This window comes from Cygnus atratus, chromosome 3, assembly GCF_013377495.2.
Source record: "Cygnus atratus isolate AKBS03 ecotype Queensland, Australia chromosome 3, CAtr_DNAZoo_HiC_assembly, whole genome shotgun sequence".
Classification (NCBI taxonomy): domain Eukaryota; kingdom Metazoa; phylum Chordata; class Aves; order Anseriformes; family Anatidae; genus Cygnus; species Cygnus atratus.
The window spans coordinates 50077824-50092241 of NC_066364.1; the positions used below are offsets into that span (position 1 = coordinate 50077824).

Consider the following 14418-nt stretch of genomic DNA (forward strand, 5'->3'; position numbering starts at 1 on the left):
TAGCTTCATGAAAACAGTACTTTTAATATTATTTGGTACTTTTAACATTATTTATTATTATGTCACCGTTCCTCTTCCTCACAGCTTTTACACCCTTCTGCTCTGTGCACAAATATTAGACTGTTCACAAGATAACTGACAGTGTGAAATCAAGAAATGCAGAACAAAATTGATAAATTTTCTCCTGTAACAACTTCTACAGGATAAGCTTGAGAGGATGGTCTCTACCTCTCAGTAGCTGAAAATGGTCAAAGTATCAGATAATTGTATTTAAACTTTTTCATTTTTGTCACTCCTCTAGCCTGCTGAAAGGATCCATCTTTACAACTACATTTGATGTAACTATGTGTAGGCCATGTACACAATGGATATGATGGAATTGAATCCTATGTGAACTGTATGACTTGGGGTAAAATTTCTCTAAATTTTCTCTGCTTTATTCTGTTCAGATTTTTGAGGGCAGGACAGAGAAAATATTTCTACAAGGTATCTTTGGGCTCTTTATAGAAAAGTATTTGATGGTGGTTATAGTATTCTCCTAACCATCATTCATTGTCCTGTGGCTTTTTTACATTCATATCTATATAGCAACTAATCATTTGTTTCTCAATTTCTTCTAGCTCTCAGGTCCCCCAAATTTGGACAGATTTCAGTTTGCAAAAGGAGAAAGAATATTCTTATGGATAGAGTTGTGTAGCTTCAAGTTTCCTCAAAAGCTTGGTGATTACTTGTAGCTTTGAGGGGTTTGCTGCAGACAGCTTTTTCCAGTAGGTCTGTTTATTTATGGTGAGACATTCATTAAATCCATGGCTCCTTAGTTTATATTTATAGCACACATTCACTCTAGTTTTTATTTATAGGATACCTTTTAATTCTGTCTGTATTATGTATCTCTCTTGTTGGCAATGAGTCTTGAATGTCACTTAAACAGTCTTACAGTAAATGCCAACCAGATGAGATGGTCTCTCATTGGCCCTTCTTGGGGGAGGCCTCTTTACTTTTCTTGGCCTGTTTCTATTAATGGTACATCAGAACATTACGTTTATGGGTTGTGGATCTCCATTTGGCCCCCATCAGTTCCCACAGCCCTTCTGCTGCTACCTTGTTCTCTGCTCATGTCCTTCTGGTCTGGATTTCCATTCATCCTGTTATTCCTCTTCCCCGCTTGGCATTTCCCCGCACCTGGTTCTAGTCACTCATCAACTTCATGACATGCCCTCCACCTCTAGTCTACTAATACCTTCACAGTGATAGTTTCATTATATTAAGTCTGAAATTAACACAAGGCAAAAATACTGCTTCTCTCCGAACAGTTGAGAAACTTGTCACCTTGTTTTGGTGCACGGACTCCATTGTTCCTAACTATGTTCATAAAGACATCGAGACCCAGGAATACACATTATTCTGCTCATCTCTTGTGTGATCATTCACATCAGTCTTTCTTTCATTTTTTCAATCTGTGAAATGGAACAATGACAATAGTCCTCTTTGGAAAGGGCTTTGTTGTATTCTGATGGAAGAACTACATAATAGCTATATTTCAATAATATGAATTATTACTATTTGCACTCATGGTTTCAGGATGTTTTTTAATTCTCTTCCCGGGTGCACCTCATTTGTTGGATCAAGGTAAGCTTTTCTGCTTTTGCACAATATGCACAACTGGTAAATGTATTACAGAGTTTCATGCTTCCTTGAGTTGGTGTCAATCCCAGGATGGTAAAACCAAAGAAAATGGTCTGCAGAACTTCCATTAGCTCTAGTTTTCACAAAATGAAGAACCTCTGTGTACCCAATGTAATCCATGATAGTAAAACAAGTCACTTCTTTTAAGAAAACTGGTCAGAACCACTAGGAATAACGAATATCTCCTCATGGGCAGACAGTTCCATGGTGATGACTTGTTTCCAATACCTGCAGTGAATATAAAGTGGTTGCCAGTCCAACGACTTCCGGTCTTTTTAATCCTTCAATGAAAGATCATTTTTGGTTTCCAACTGAACAATCATGCTTCAAAATTATTTGCTTACTTAGACGGCACTGCTTGGCATTGTGCTGTCTTTCTTTCCCATTTTTTGTCTCCATCCTTTGCAAGGGATAGACCACACTCTGGTATTTGAGGACAACTTTTATGAGTGACCTGCAAGGATTTACTGCCAGAGCATACCAGATATATGAAAAGGATTAGTCAAATGGAGTAGGGAGAAAGAGAAATTATTTGTGTTAAAATTTCACAAGAAAAATTGCAATTAACTTTGTAGGAGAGCTTTTAAGATATTTAGGGAATTTCTGTATTCTTCATTTCACTGTCTTTGTGCTTGAACCTATAAATCCCTATGTAGTGACATTTCAGAGGGATCTTGGTCTTTCTCTGCAGAATGAGGCTCTCAGAAGTTAGTAACCAACCAATTGGCCAAACCCATTGGCCAGACATATTCTATCATCAAACTCAGTGTAGAGAGAGATGGACAGAAATCCTGCTCTACACTGCATGACTTTCTAATGTGTAGACAAAAGCAGACATCTGCTCTGCAATTTTATTTCTTCTCTGTTGTCTTTTCCTAAATTTATCTGAGCTTTGAAGTCTTACAATCCTAGAGAATTAAAAACAAACAAGATTGCTCACCGGCTTCCCCTGAGGCCTCCAGGCACTATTTATAATTTCTATAAGCTTTCATTACCTCTGGTCCATAGTATCAAATTATTCTGAACTAGAAAGGTCACATTCTAAGTATTATTATTGGTGAAAATAATTTGGTGTGTGACATCATAGCCTAGCAGTTAATTGCCCCTTTTAATAGGACACTACAGCTGTTAGATAACTTCATGCAAAAACTCACTCTATTGTATTTGCCATTTCAAAAACCTCATACAAATTAGTTCTTTGAACTTTCAAATTTATTTTGAAAATTATAAACATTTCTGAGAGGAACCCATTTTTTAGGTTAGTCTCCAAATCGATATTCATGATAGATTTTATAATGAATGCTCTGGTGTAGTACAGCAAATTCCTGCATTATCTTCAATTTCTGACATTGTTACCAATGAAAGAATTTCTTCCAGTGCTCCACTGATGCTGCAAATCAGAAGTTAACCAGAAGTTGATGAAGAGTTTTGGGCATAATGCTGGTAATCTTTTTTTATCTACTTATCTTGACAGGTATCTAAATTCTAATTACATTTAACGAGATTACAAACTAAAGCAATTATGTGAATTACAAAATAAAAAGCTTTCCATTTTATTTAGCTTGCAAATGTAAAAGCAAATTATTTCTTGCTGAAAGCCAAAGTAAAACCCCAACATTGTTGGATATTCTCATATCTTAAATTAAATTCTAACATATGATAGGTTCAATGAAAATTAAGGCCTCACTGGGCAAGTGAATCTAATAATGGGGTTTTCTAGGTAAATGATACGAAATTCTCATTAAAACTGCAGTGGTGTCTTTTTATGAACCTCAGCAATTTGAACCTTCAAACATTAAAAAAAAAAAAAAGCAGTGACACTAATTTTGAGTCCATAATCTTTTTCAGTAAATGAACTGTTCAGTGAATGATGAAAGAAATGAAGCCTTATTTTCTATTACTGGTGTTCTTTCTCTTGTCCCTTTTGCATGGATCTCAGCATCATTCATTTTGTCTGTGTCCTCAAGATGTCCCCACCTGAGAACACAGTGCAAGGGCTGGTCTGCAGACATGCATGCCATATCTGGCCAATCTGCAGCTGCTAAAGAAAACATCTAATAAGTGAATTTAGTCTGATTTTCAAGCCAAACAAGAAAGACTATAAAATCTCCATCATTTATATATATAGAAGGGTTTAGATTTCCTCAAAATTTACAGAAAATAATATGTTTTCTTTAAGGAAGACAGGACAAGTCTCTAACTTAATAACAGACAATTTGAAAACTTTGCTTGCTGGCTTATCCCTGACAATTGGGAATATTTATGTGTCACCTGAAGAGTTATCAGCTCATGAGCTTCTAAAGTAGATATTATTTTTGATGATAATAAAGACCAGATTATTGTGCTGACAGAAACTGTCTTCCCAGAGTTTTAGACAAAAAGCTCAGTGATGGCAAAAACTAAAACTAACAAGACTGAAGGCAGTTGCTCTGACTGTAGGTAGCATCCTGTCGGCAGAGGGGATACAGAACAAAAGTTACTTCTATTTCTCCCTGTTTCATTGTGGAGCTTGGAGCTGGAGGGAGAGGGAATATGGGTCGTTGCCCATGGGTAATGCCCAAACCAATAAGCAAAGAAGAGAATAGGGAACAGGCAAAAATCAGAGGGAGATCCTCTCCGTGCCCACTGACACTGTGTTCATGTTCCTTGAGTGGGCTTGTGCATGCCTCTGTTGTAACTGTGACAGAGCAACTGTGACTCCTGAAAAAACAAGCAAAAGCTGAAAGCCAGATGGCTTTATGTAGAGCAACAACATTATCTATTACCTTAACTAAGTAATTGTATTTAACTATTAAAAATTTCCTGTGCTGAAAATGTTTCCAGGCTGTTACCCCTTCCCCAGTCTGAGTGGAAAACAAAATGCCATTCAGCAACATAGATGGGGTTGGATCCAACATAAACATTTCTCAGCTAGGCATTCTCCATAGAAGTAAGTGCATAGTCATTTTTTCCATATACAGTGGGAAAGACAAAACCTCTGCTTAAAAGGCATTCTTCTTGAAAAAGGGGAAGGGCTAAAATGTTTTAGCTGCCTGCAGGCTGGCTAAGGATGGGAGATTAACACCATCCTCCACTCTAATGTAATTATTACTACAGCTCCTAAGTAAAAATATTGCTGTTACAGATGCTTATTCTTGCAAATAGAAAATCTGCAGCTGGAAATGTTGTTATTTGATTTTCTTCTTTCAAACAAAATGCCTAGTTTATTCAAGGAAAATGATTTGGAAGAAAATAGATAAATAATTTTGCTTTGTTTCCCCATTAACCACTGTCCACATTGTCCCCATAAAACACTCACATAAATGTGCTGTATGAGTCCTGCTTTGTTCACCTGAATCCCCCAAATAAAGGGGACAAAATCAATTGTCAAATGACAGCAGCCCCAGAGAGATTTCCAGATAGACACAAAATTTTTGAAGGGATAAAATAATAAAAATGGTCCTTAAAACGTACTACTGCACTTGTACTACTGCAAATGTTAAATCTGCTATGGTAAACCTGAGGGAGGTGGTCATGGGTGACTGAAGTGCACAAATCCCTTCTGAGGGATTTGTCTGGACCTTCAGCACCTGCCCACCTCTCCCAGGAGCACCTCTGCCAGGCACTGGTGCTCCCCAATTCTTGCCAACACTCAGTGATAGCTTTCCTAGGGAACCCAAGACTGTAGGCATAGTAATATGCCTAATAATAATAGCTGGGGAGGGGGGGAAGGTGATGCTGTATTTTACCCTGCTGGCTTTTTTTTTTTTTTTCCCCCTGTATGCTGGAGCAGATGCATCATAGGGTGGTAACAGGGTAAAACACAGCCCAGAAATGATCCAGTTTAGATACTGGTTCCCTGTGCATTTTCTTACACCTGACACCAATGGTGAAAGGCTGAATAAATTCATTCTAATTCATTTTTGTTGTGAAGACAGAGTTTAATAATCATTCAGAGCCTTACAGTCATAGCAAAAGTGGCTATATTTTTACAGATCACATTGCAAGTTGTCCATGCAGGTAGGTTCTTTCTATTCACTAATTATTAAATTGTGTTTCAATTTAGCATTCAGGTGTGCCAGTTCTTCCCATGCTTTCTGGATTACTTATGTCAGAACTTAAGAAATAATGTTTTAGTTCTTTTTAGAATCTTGTAAACTCAGAATAGTAATTTCTACAATATTTTTTTCACTAGCCTCTGTTATTCTTTGGCTCATATTTAGTATCTCAGTGGCTCTTGAATGTAGATTTTTTGTCTGTTTCTTGTTGATTTGTCTTAAAAAAAAAAGAATCCTATTATTTTTGAAGTATTTATTTTAAGGAAAAAAACATCTAAAGAATTGCATAATGAATCTAGAGGAATGACAAACCAGATCCCATTTACTGCAATTTAGCCAATATCTGCTTGCATTGCCAAGTATACATTGTATGTCTCCTGACTGATAGTTAGGAAAAACTCTCTGAGATCATTTAATGACAAAGAATTAGATTTCAAAAACTGTGGAGCTCTAACAGCTTTGTATACAGTACTATTCAACAATTGTTGAATCTTGCATTAGGATGCACAACCCAAACATCCCCAGCTCATGTCAGTGTCTGAAAATGAGCTGGGATCAGATCCAAATGTTCAAGAGAACCAATTAAAATATATAACAACCAAATGTGTCTATATTTGGGTGTTTGAAAATCTAAGTCCAGAAGCAAACCGTAAATTATCAGTGGCTGATAATATATTACTCAGAAACTAGACCCGTTTCCTCGTGAACCATTTTTGAACACTAAGAGCTGCAATTAAAATTGTAGATATTCGTTATCAGATTAAATCAGGACATGTTCTCCTTCAGAAACTAATTATTTTATTGCTTCTCATTCTTGTGCCCCTTGGAAAAACTGAACTTTTAATTCTTTCCTTCCTTCCCACGTCATGAATAAGAGTGGGCATGAAATGCCTTTTATTGGTTTTCACAGCTCTGAAAGAGCTTTGGGGCATTTTGCTGGTACTTGCCCAAAACTTTGTGGGAACTTGCCACAGCAGGGTTTAAATAGCATTGTTCTGGTGGGTGCTTTATGCACCTTCTTGAAATGGAGAACATTTCCCACTATCCATCTACCCTGTCCTTTGGTTCCATTTGCTTGTGCTTCCTATGATTTAAAAGGTTTGGGGTCTGGCGGCTCTCCTCCTAGCAGCTGATTTTCATTAAAGCTTTGATGAGAAACTTAAGCTGGAATCACAAACATCTGCAGTAAAACTTCCTCCCCGCTAATAGATGTTTCTCAGAACATAACCTTGTTGTACCAGAAAAAAAACAGCAGTTAGAAATCCAAAGTGCCCATTATGGGAGTTAACCTAATATAACCCTACGGGTCTGAAATGAATTCATTTAAAGATCTGCTTTTTTAAAGGTAGATGCAGTTCCTATTAGCTTAAAAGAATACAAAGATTTCTGTCAAGCTAAAACCCTTTTTGGCTCAGACCTCTGCTTTAGGTCTTCTGCTGCTTCTTTTAGTACTAGTTTGTTTTGAAGAGATTAATGCCACAAGTAAGGATCAAATTGTGCTTTCTCTAAACAGTCTGCAGGACCTCCTGTTCCAGCCCTTACGGGGGAAGGGGTGAAGGCAATTTGGTGATAGCTTGAGCATTTGTTAACAAGAGGCTAAGACTTTTGATCACTCTTTCAGATATTTAATGTAAGCCATTTTAGAGAGGTGAGATTTTCACAATTTCTGGGCTCATTATTGCTTATTGCTTTAGAAAACCAGAAAGAAAGCACCTCAAATATCGTTTCTAGCTTCTGAAAATTTAGATCAGCAACTATGGTAGAAGGCAGGTGGAAAAAAAAGAAGATTGTTAAACATGTCATTTTATTGTGCAAGCTCCAACAGTTAACTTTATTTATGTCTCTTATGGTAAATAGCTATATTTTGCCTCGACTGTGACGATCATTTCTTTTAAAGGACTTCTCTTCTTCTGCCTCTCTGCCCTTCTCCTGAGCCAAAACCACTGATGCTGGAAACAGTTTTCCTCTTCCATCCATCCAACAATATCATGCCTTCCTTCACTACGGGAATTGGCTTCCTGCCTTGTTCCAACTACTTCAGATATTCTTTAGCCTTAAGACTTTAGATTATCTCATTCTCACTCTATTTTTTTTTCCTCTCCTTCATCTTCTTGCTTTAGTTTTCTTCCTTTCCCACTAATTGCTTCCCTTCTTTCCACAGAGGAAATTTCAGTTCATCTTTTTATTTTACTTGGCAGATGTCTCCACAGAGTGTTTTCTCTTTCTTCCATTAATCCATTAATCCTTCCTAAACTGATCTCCTATACTGGTCTCTCTTCACTATTTTCTTGAACCTCCTGTAGTCATTTACATCAGAAATAAATGAATCTTCATCTGGATATCACCTTACATTCATTTTACATTAAAGTTAGTGACTACACAATGTGAATCAAAGGGAAACATTTGCCTTGTTCTCCAGTATTTGAAGTCTTGCCCCACTGTTTACTGTCACCTTAGACTTTGTACTCTTCCACTGTTTATGAGCAGCTTTGCTCCTACCGGGGAACAAAATCTGCATCTATATAATTAAAATCATCATGTCAGTGGAATTTGCAAACGTAAATGTTGACAGTGGCAGGCTTCAGATCCAAACAGTAATGTATAACCTGCCTTTTATTTTAAAGGCATGTGTTTGACAGTGGGATATAATTGTTCTCAAAAGTTAGCTCTGATTTTCTGTCTTGTCTCTGTGCCTCAACAAAACTAGATGTGTCCCACTGCCTCCTTTCCTTTCCTTTCCTTTCCTTTCCTTTCCTTTCCTTTCCTTTCCTTTCCTTTCCTTTCCTTTCCTTTCCTTTCCTTTCCTTTCCTTTCCTTTCCTTTCCTTTCCTTTCCTTTCCTTTCCTCTCCTCTCCTCTCCTCTCCTCTCCTCTCCTCTCCTCTCCTCTCCTCTCCTCTCCTCTCCTCTCCTCTCCTCTCCTCTCCTCTCCTCTCCTCTCCTCTCCTCTCCTCTCCTCTCCTCTCCTCTCCTCTCCTCTCCTCTCCTCTCCTCTCCTCTCCTCTCCTCTCCTCTCCTCTCCTCTCCTCTCCTCTCCTCTCCTCTCCTTCTGTCCTATCCAGGCTAATGTGTGGAACTTGAAAACAAAGATTTCTGACGCTTGCCACTCAATAGTTTGCTTTCATTTGTGGTTGGACTGTCAGTTTGAAATCTTTGTCTTCCACCTCTGATGAAACTTCCTTGTAAATTGTTTTAATCTGTCCATATTTGGAAAAATCAATCTTTAACTACCACCAATTGTAGTTGGGTTACACTGGTGAACTGGATCCAGCACTTTGGGCTCACTGTCTCTCATTTTCTCCCCATATACACTAGGATTGCAGCACTCTAACATCTCCCCTGCCTTATTGTGTTCCTAAGCCAAGGAACTTAATCATCCTAAATAGCACATGGGCAATGTGAGTACCTGACAGAGTGCTTTGCATCTTGTTCTGCCTCTTGATAGACAATCCAACACAACTGGATAAATTCTTCACTGCTTAATTACCTTTAAAATTAAAATTTACAACTAACCTTTAGTCTGAACACAGTCACTTTCAATTTCCACTTGCTGCATATGATTGCATTTTCATGCATTAGACGAACCAGCCTATCATTAAAAATTAGTTGCTTACACAATTAATTCAATTTTTTTTCTTGATTTTCCTTTGAGCTAAGCAGGCTGAATTCTAGAATCTCTCAGTTATCTTTAATTTCCTAGCAATTTAATCCTTCTCATGATACTTTTTGGAAAAATGTTCATCAATCTATAAGCATTCTTCTTGAAACAGAGGCACAGAGCTAGATACATTATTCCATGATGACAGTTACTAGTGTTTATTATGCAGGTAATATTACATTTCATTGGGTGGAATCTAGTCAAGTTAATTTAAACAGTCCTGAAGTAAGAACCAACATAGCCCTTGCAGGTGAAGAGGCTCCTTTGAGGGCTTCCAGAGAAGACCAATAGGAATTATAGGATTTAAAAAAAATGGTGTCTCCATTACCATATGGGAAATTTGGTCTTGTACTTGAATACAATACCTCATTCAAACTGAAAAAGTCTAAGCACAGGTTATGTGCCTAAATTATGTGTACTGGATCCCAGTTACATATTGATTTACAGCCAGGGCACCGAGGTATTAGATGTTGCCTGAGGTCCTACTCAAACTCACGGTCCACTTTGTGATGGGGTACAGTGTATTAGCATGGCATTGAAAATGTAGTCGGTCTCTTTTCTGCCATAAAGAGACTTTCATTCAAATCCAAGGCACAGGAAAGCTCCATATTAGCATTAATTCTCAATATTTTAAACCACTTCTCCAACTTCCTCTGAGTTCAAGATTGCCAAAAATGGAAAAGGAAGAGAAGTGGAAAACTAAAAAATATACACTAAAATGCTTGTTTACATTAACTGGGGTTGCATGTTCTTCAGTAGGTTCATAATTGTGAACTCTTACCAGAAGTTAAGAACATCACACCAGTTACAGCTTGCAAACTCCCACCAGTACTATTACAGACCTCACAGATTTCTGAAGATGATATGAAGAGCAGAATAATGTGTGGGTCCAGTTCTGTCCATCACCTGTCCCACATGCTGAAATACCATACTTTTTGTCTGCTGTGGTCTGTGCTCTGCCTTTACAGCAGCACATTGGGCTTTGCGGTTGATAAAGCTCTGTGTAGTTCTCCAGCTCTGCCTCAGTAACCAGCCCCCTTGTATAACTTGGCACTATTCAACATGACTAACAGCCTCTGTCTGCTTGGGAGAGCTATGGGCCTGAGTCAATATTTAGACGATGGAGCTGAATCAAGCCGTGCTGTGTAAGGGAGTTTATACTGCGGTTTGCTGTGAGCTGTGGGTTAAGAACTTGGGCTTGGAGAAGGCTAATTCAGAACTGCTATGATAAGCCCTGTTCCCAGGGCTGGGTGAGGGATGGTGGGCTTCAGGAGAGGGAAAGTCTCTGATGGCTGGAGAAAATGCTCCTTCCTGGCAAGAGATTACCAAATTCATTCTCTGGCCACCACGTCAATCTCTGGGCTTAGGGTAGGTTCCCCAGCTGCCGTTACCAACTCGTAGATTGATGGGTAGGAGGTTCTCACTGCTAGAGAGCCATCAGCCTTGCCCCCAGAGGGAATCCTACTGGGCCTCAGAAGAAGTTGCTGTGAAGGTGGGCCCTGAAATGAAATTATGGGATGCATCTGCAGGTAGCAAGGGACCCCGAGCTCCTTCCTCATGAAACCATAACTTTCTGCAGTCAAGGACCTTGGCATGACTACTGCAGGCAGCAGCATCCATTTGTAACATGGGATCTCAACAGAGTGTAAAAGTTGCCATTGCGGGGGCTGAAATAAACTGCTGAAAGGAACACCAGTTAGTAGGCCTATAAGATCAGACTGTACAAATGAAACTTTAGGGAAGACTGGGATGGGTGATGGGAACTGTTATTTCTTTATAATGTTCAGTATATCCCACAGCACTTTCCTAAGGTAAAGCCTATTAACATGACTTTTGGGAACAATGTACCACATAATCATATTGAGAAAGGCTATTAATCGCTTATGCCCATTATCCTGTGGAATCTAGCTACAAAACCCCTTCGGCTCCTAAATCTGGCTTTTCATTCAGGCACTTTCCATTTTGTAAGCAACAGGTGGCAACATAGCCTCCCAGGGGCTGATCCCAGGCTGGTGGAGAAGGGATGTATATCCCACAGCATGGAGCCCGTCCAAGTCTCCGACGGCTCCTGAGAGCCCTTACACTGAGCAGAGCAGAGTTTAGTCTCCAATTTTCTCACACAGGTCATGTTTCGCAGAGAGTCCCTCGCAGGGTGGGCAGGCGTTTTGGGAGGCTGTGCAGCTGCTTGGAGGCACAGCAGCGTGGGGATGAGCTCTGCCCAGTGCTGCGGTAACCTCGACCCTCTGAAAGGCTTGTACATTTATTTCCATGGCTATTAGTTCTGGCAATTGGAGTACGGGGGGATGGGAGGGAGGGGGGATTAGCCTTCTGGTATAAGAGATTGAGATCTTGATATTGTCATACTGACATGTCTGTGCTAATCGCACCTCATTTTTGGATGTTATGCTACAAGAACTACTCCTTCTCTTCCCATGACCTTATGTAACTCAATTTGCCTCCTACTTTGCATCTCCCACGCATGAGACATTACCGTCTCCCCCTCTCAGAGTATGCTGGAGTAATTTATTGTTTTCTCAAGCTTTATTTTTGAGTAGTTCATTCCAGATGATAGAATGAGAAGTATCAACCAATCCCCAAATACAGGGACTGCAGGAAAATTTTCCACAGTCAAATTACTTCTCTGATCTCTCTAATTTCATTTGTCACTAATCCCAACCTCATACTTTTTGGAAGGCTTAAAATCTCTGCAGGTGTTTTCTCTGCAGGCAGTTTCCAACACACATTTAATTTATTATCCTTGCTCTCATCACCAGAAAAAACTTCAGATTTTGGAGGTGGATGGCATTCAGAGACAGAAGCACAAAACTCTCGAGTACGGTGTTTGCCCCCAAAAGAGAGACTCTGGAAATATAAGTGAGTTAAAATCCCAGGCAGTACACGGAGCAAGCAGAAAAGTGTTGTGACAATTAACCCTTGTAAAATAGGTCTGTTTGCACAGGCCTGCTTAGTTATGTTGGCAGGAAACTCAGAGACGTGCTAAGCTGGTCTCACTGCAGAGTACAGCAGCTGTCTGCTTGCAGCAGGCATGGCATGTGTACATTTTGAAATCCTGAGCTGTATCTCTCTAGTCTCCAAATGCAGTGTCTCAGACCCCCCGCAAAAAAATCTCCGGTATCGCTTTAAGGATCGAATGATTAAGCTAACGTTAACCAGATGGGAACTTCAACACAGACAGATGAAAGCAGGAAAGCGCAGACACCAGAGAGAGAACGCAGTTACTGTACCTCAGCAAAAGGCACCCAGCTTCCAGTAGCTACTGCCTGCTGCTGCCCTCTGATAACAGTGGCTTCGTGCACGCTGACCGCTGAGCTACCTTCAATGTCAAACTGAAAGGCGCCTCCCGCGCTCGAGGCTGTGCTGGAGGAGAAGCATCTCAAAAAGAATAATATTGGAAAAACCAGGGGCCAGGCGGAGATCAAAGCCATTTCCTCCCCTCACATCCAGCAGTGGTCTTCTAGCGTCTTAGTAATTGTTTACCCTCTTCTGCAATCAGCCCCCCTTGGCTTAGTGGTGCCTCAGTTATTTTAACTTTCAGTGTTCAGTTTCCAGATGTGGCACTTCAAGGCAGTCTAACCAGATCCTTATTTAAAAGGGAAAAAAAAATAAAGAAAGGAAGGGAAGAAAAGTGCTTTTGCTGCCTCCCTCGTTCACTCTCTGTGCCTGTGGCTCCTCTTTTTCCCCTGAGGCTCCAGCTCAATAACATACAGATGGGCAGTGCTTAAGCAGAGAGTGTCAAATGGAGATTGTATTCCAGGAAAGCACCGCTGGCTCCCCAGCCACCTTATCTCCCCCTGTCAGGATACAGACTGACGCTGTGCTTAGTGCTCTGGCTTCCTTCACATGTTCACATCGTTCCCTTTTTACCTTTCGTGCCCAGACCCTCCCACTCAAACTTTGCTGTTCAGAAAGTGAGGTCAGCCTTTCCCCTGCGCCACCCCCACAACCCTGCCTGGGCACCGTCGACCCCTCTGCACCAAGCAGGGGCTCTTGTGACAGCTGTTTTTTATTTTTATTTTTTAACATCTCCAGTTTATTCAGTGGAACGCAGGAAGGTGCCAAATTTATTAAAAAGCCGCTCAACAAACCTTTCTTTTGGCTTGGGGGAGGGGAGGCTGTGGGCGGGAGGAGGAGGAGGATGAAGGCAGGCTGGCTGTGCCATGGGCTAATAGGGCGAAGTGGTTGCTCTAACATGCTTCATTGAAATCCTTTTCCTCAAGCCCACCTCTCAGTTTCTCGGCTTGTGAAAAAGAATATCATTCACTGCAATTTTGGAAAACGACTTCATTACTCAGACTCATGAACTTTTATTTACAAAGAGCATTTTGTATTCCTTTTTCAAGAGATGCTTTGTGAGGCCCTGCTAACAAGGCTTGCAGTGTATGAAAGCAAGCTGAATATATTGCCTACAGTTGACCTAATTTTATGACTCCAATCTCAAAAAGACAACGTAAAAAATCTTCCTGGGTTTTGGGACAAAGAGAGGATGTAATTATACTAAAGTGCACCATGCCTGCTAAGGGGTCAGCACTACATCCTTTAGAGGTCCTGTTTTAAGGGGTTTGTAACAGCACTGTACTAGAGATTGGCTTATCGTCCTTCTTTCTAGGAGTGGGTTCCCTCTTTCTCCCTTCCTCTCACTTTTTGTGTCTGATTGAAGACATTATGAACCAAGGAAGCTGCCAATTGAGATCAAGGATAAAACAAAGTTCTTTGGTTATCTGTGAATTTCTACACACCTGTAGGCAAAGAATTGGGCCCATAAATGCTGTATAGGTGTCATAGAGACAACAAAGAAGTTAACCACCAAGAAACTTTCTATATTTCAGAAACGTTGTGGGCAAGAAGACAAAGCTGTGCAACCCAAGGCTGTGAGGTTCAGGACCAAGGTTTGTAGGAGGAAACAAAACATGGTCAAGGTGGTTGCAGGTAATTCCATCCTGAGCATATGGGAGACTTCCCTCCATAGTCTGGACCTGATATAGCAGCAAGTATGCTGCCTCCCAGGATCCTGATGTTGA

General features: G+C 40.2%; 1 protein-coding gene across 1 annotated transcript in view; it reads right to left on the reverse strand.

Annotated features, from left to right (window-relative positions):
• The window catches only part of LAMA4 (laminin subunit alpha 4), a 96778-nt gene extending 83953 nt beyond the window's left edge, over positions 1-12825 (reverse strand). Inside the window, exon 1 of the mRNA XM_035538342.1 lies at positions 12625-12825. Coding sequence (XP_035394235.1) covers positions 12625-12825 — 201 coding nt within the window. The remainder of the gene's footprint in view (positions 1-12624) is intronic.
• Positions 12826-14418: the final 1593 nt, after the last annotated feature.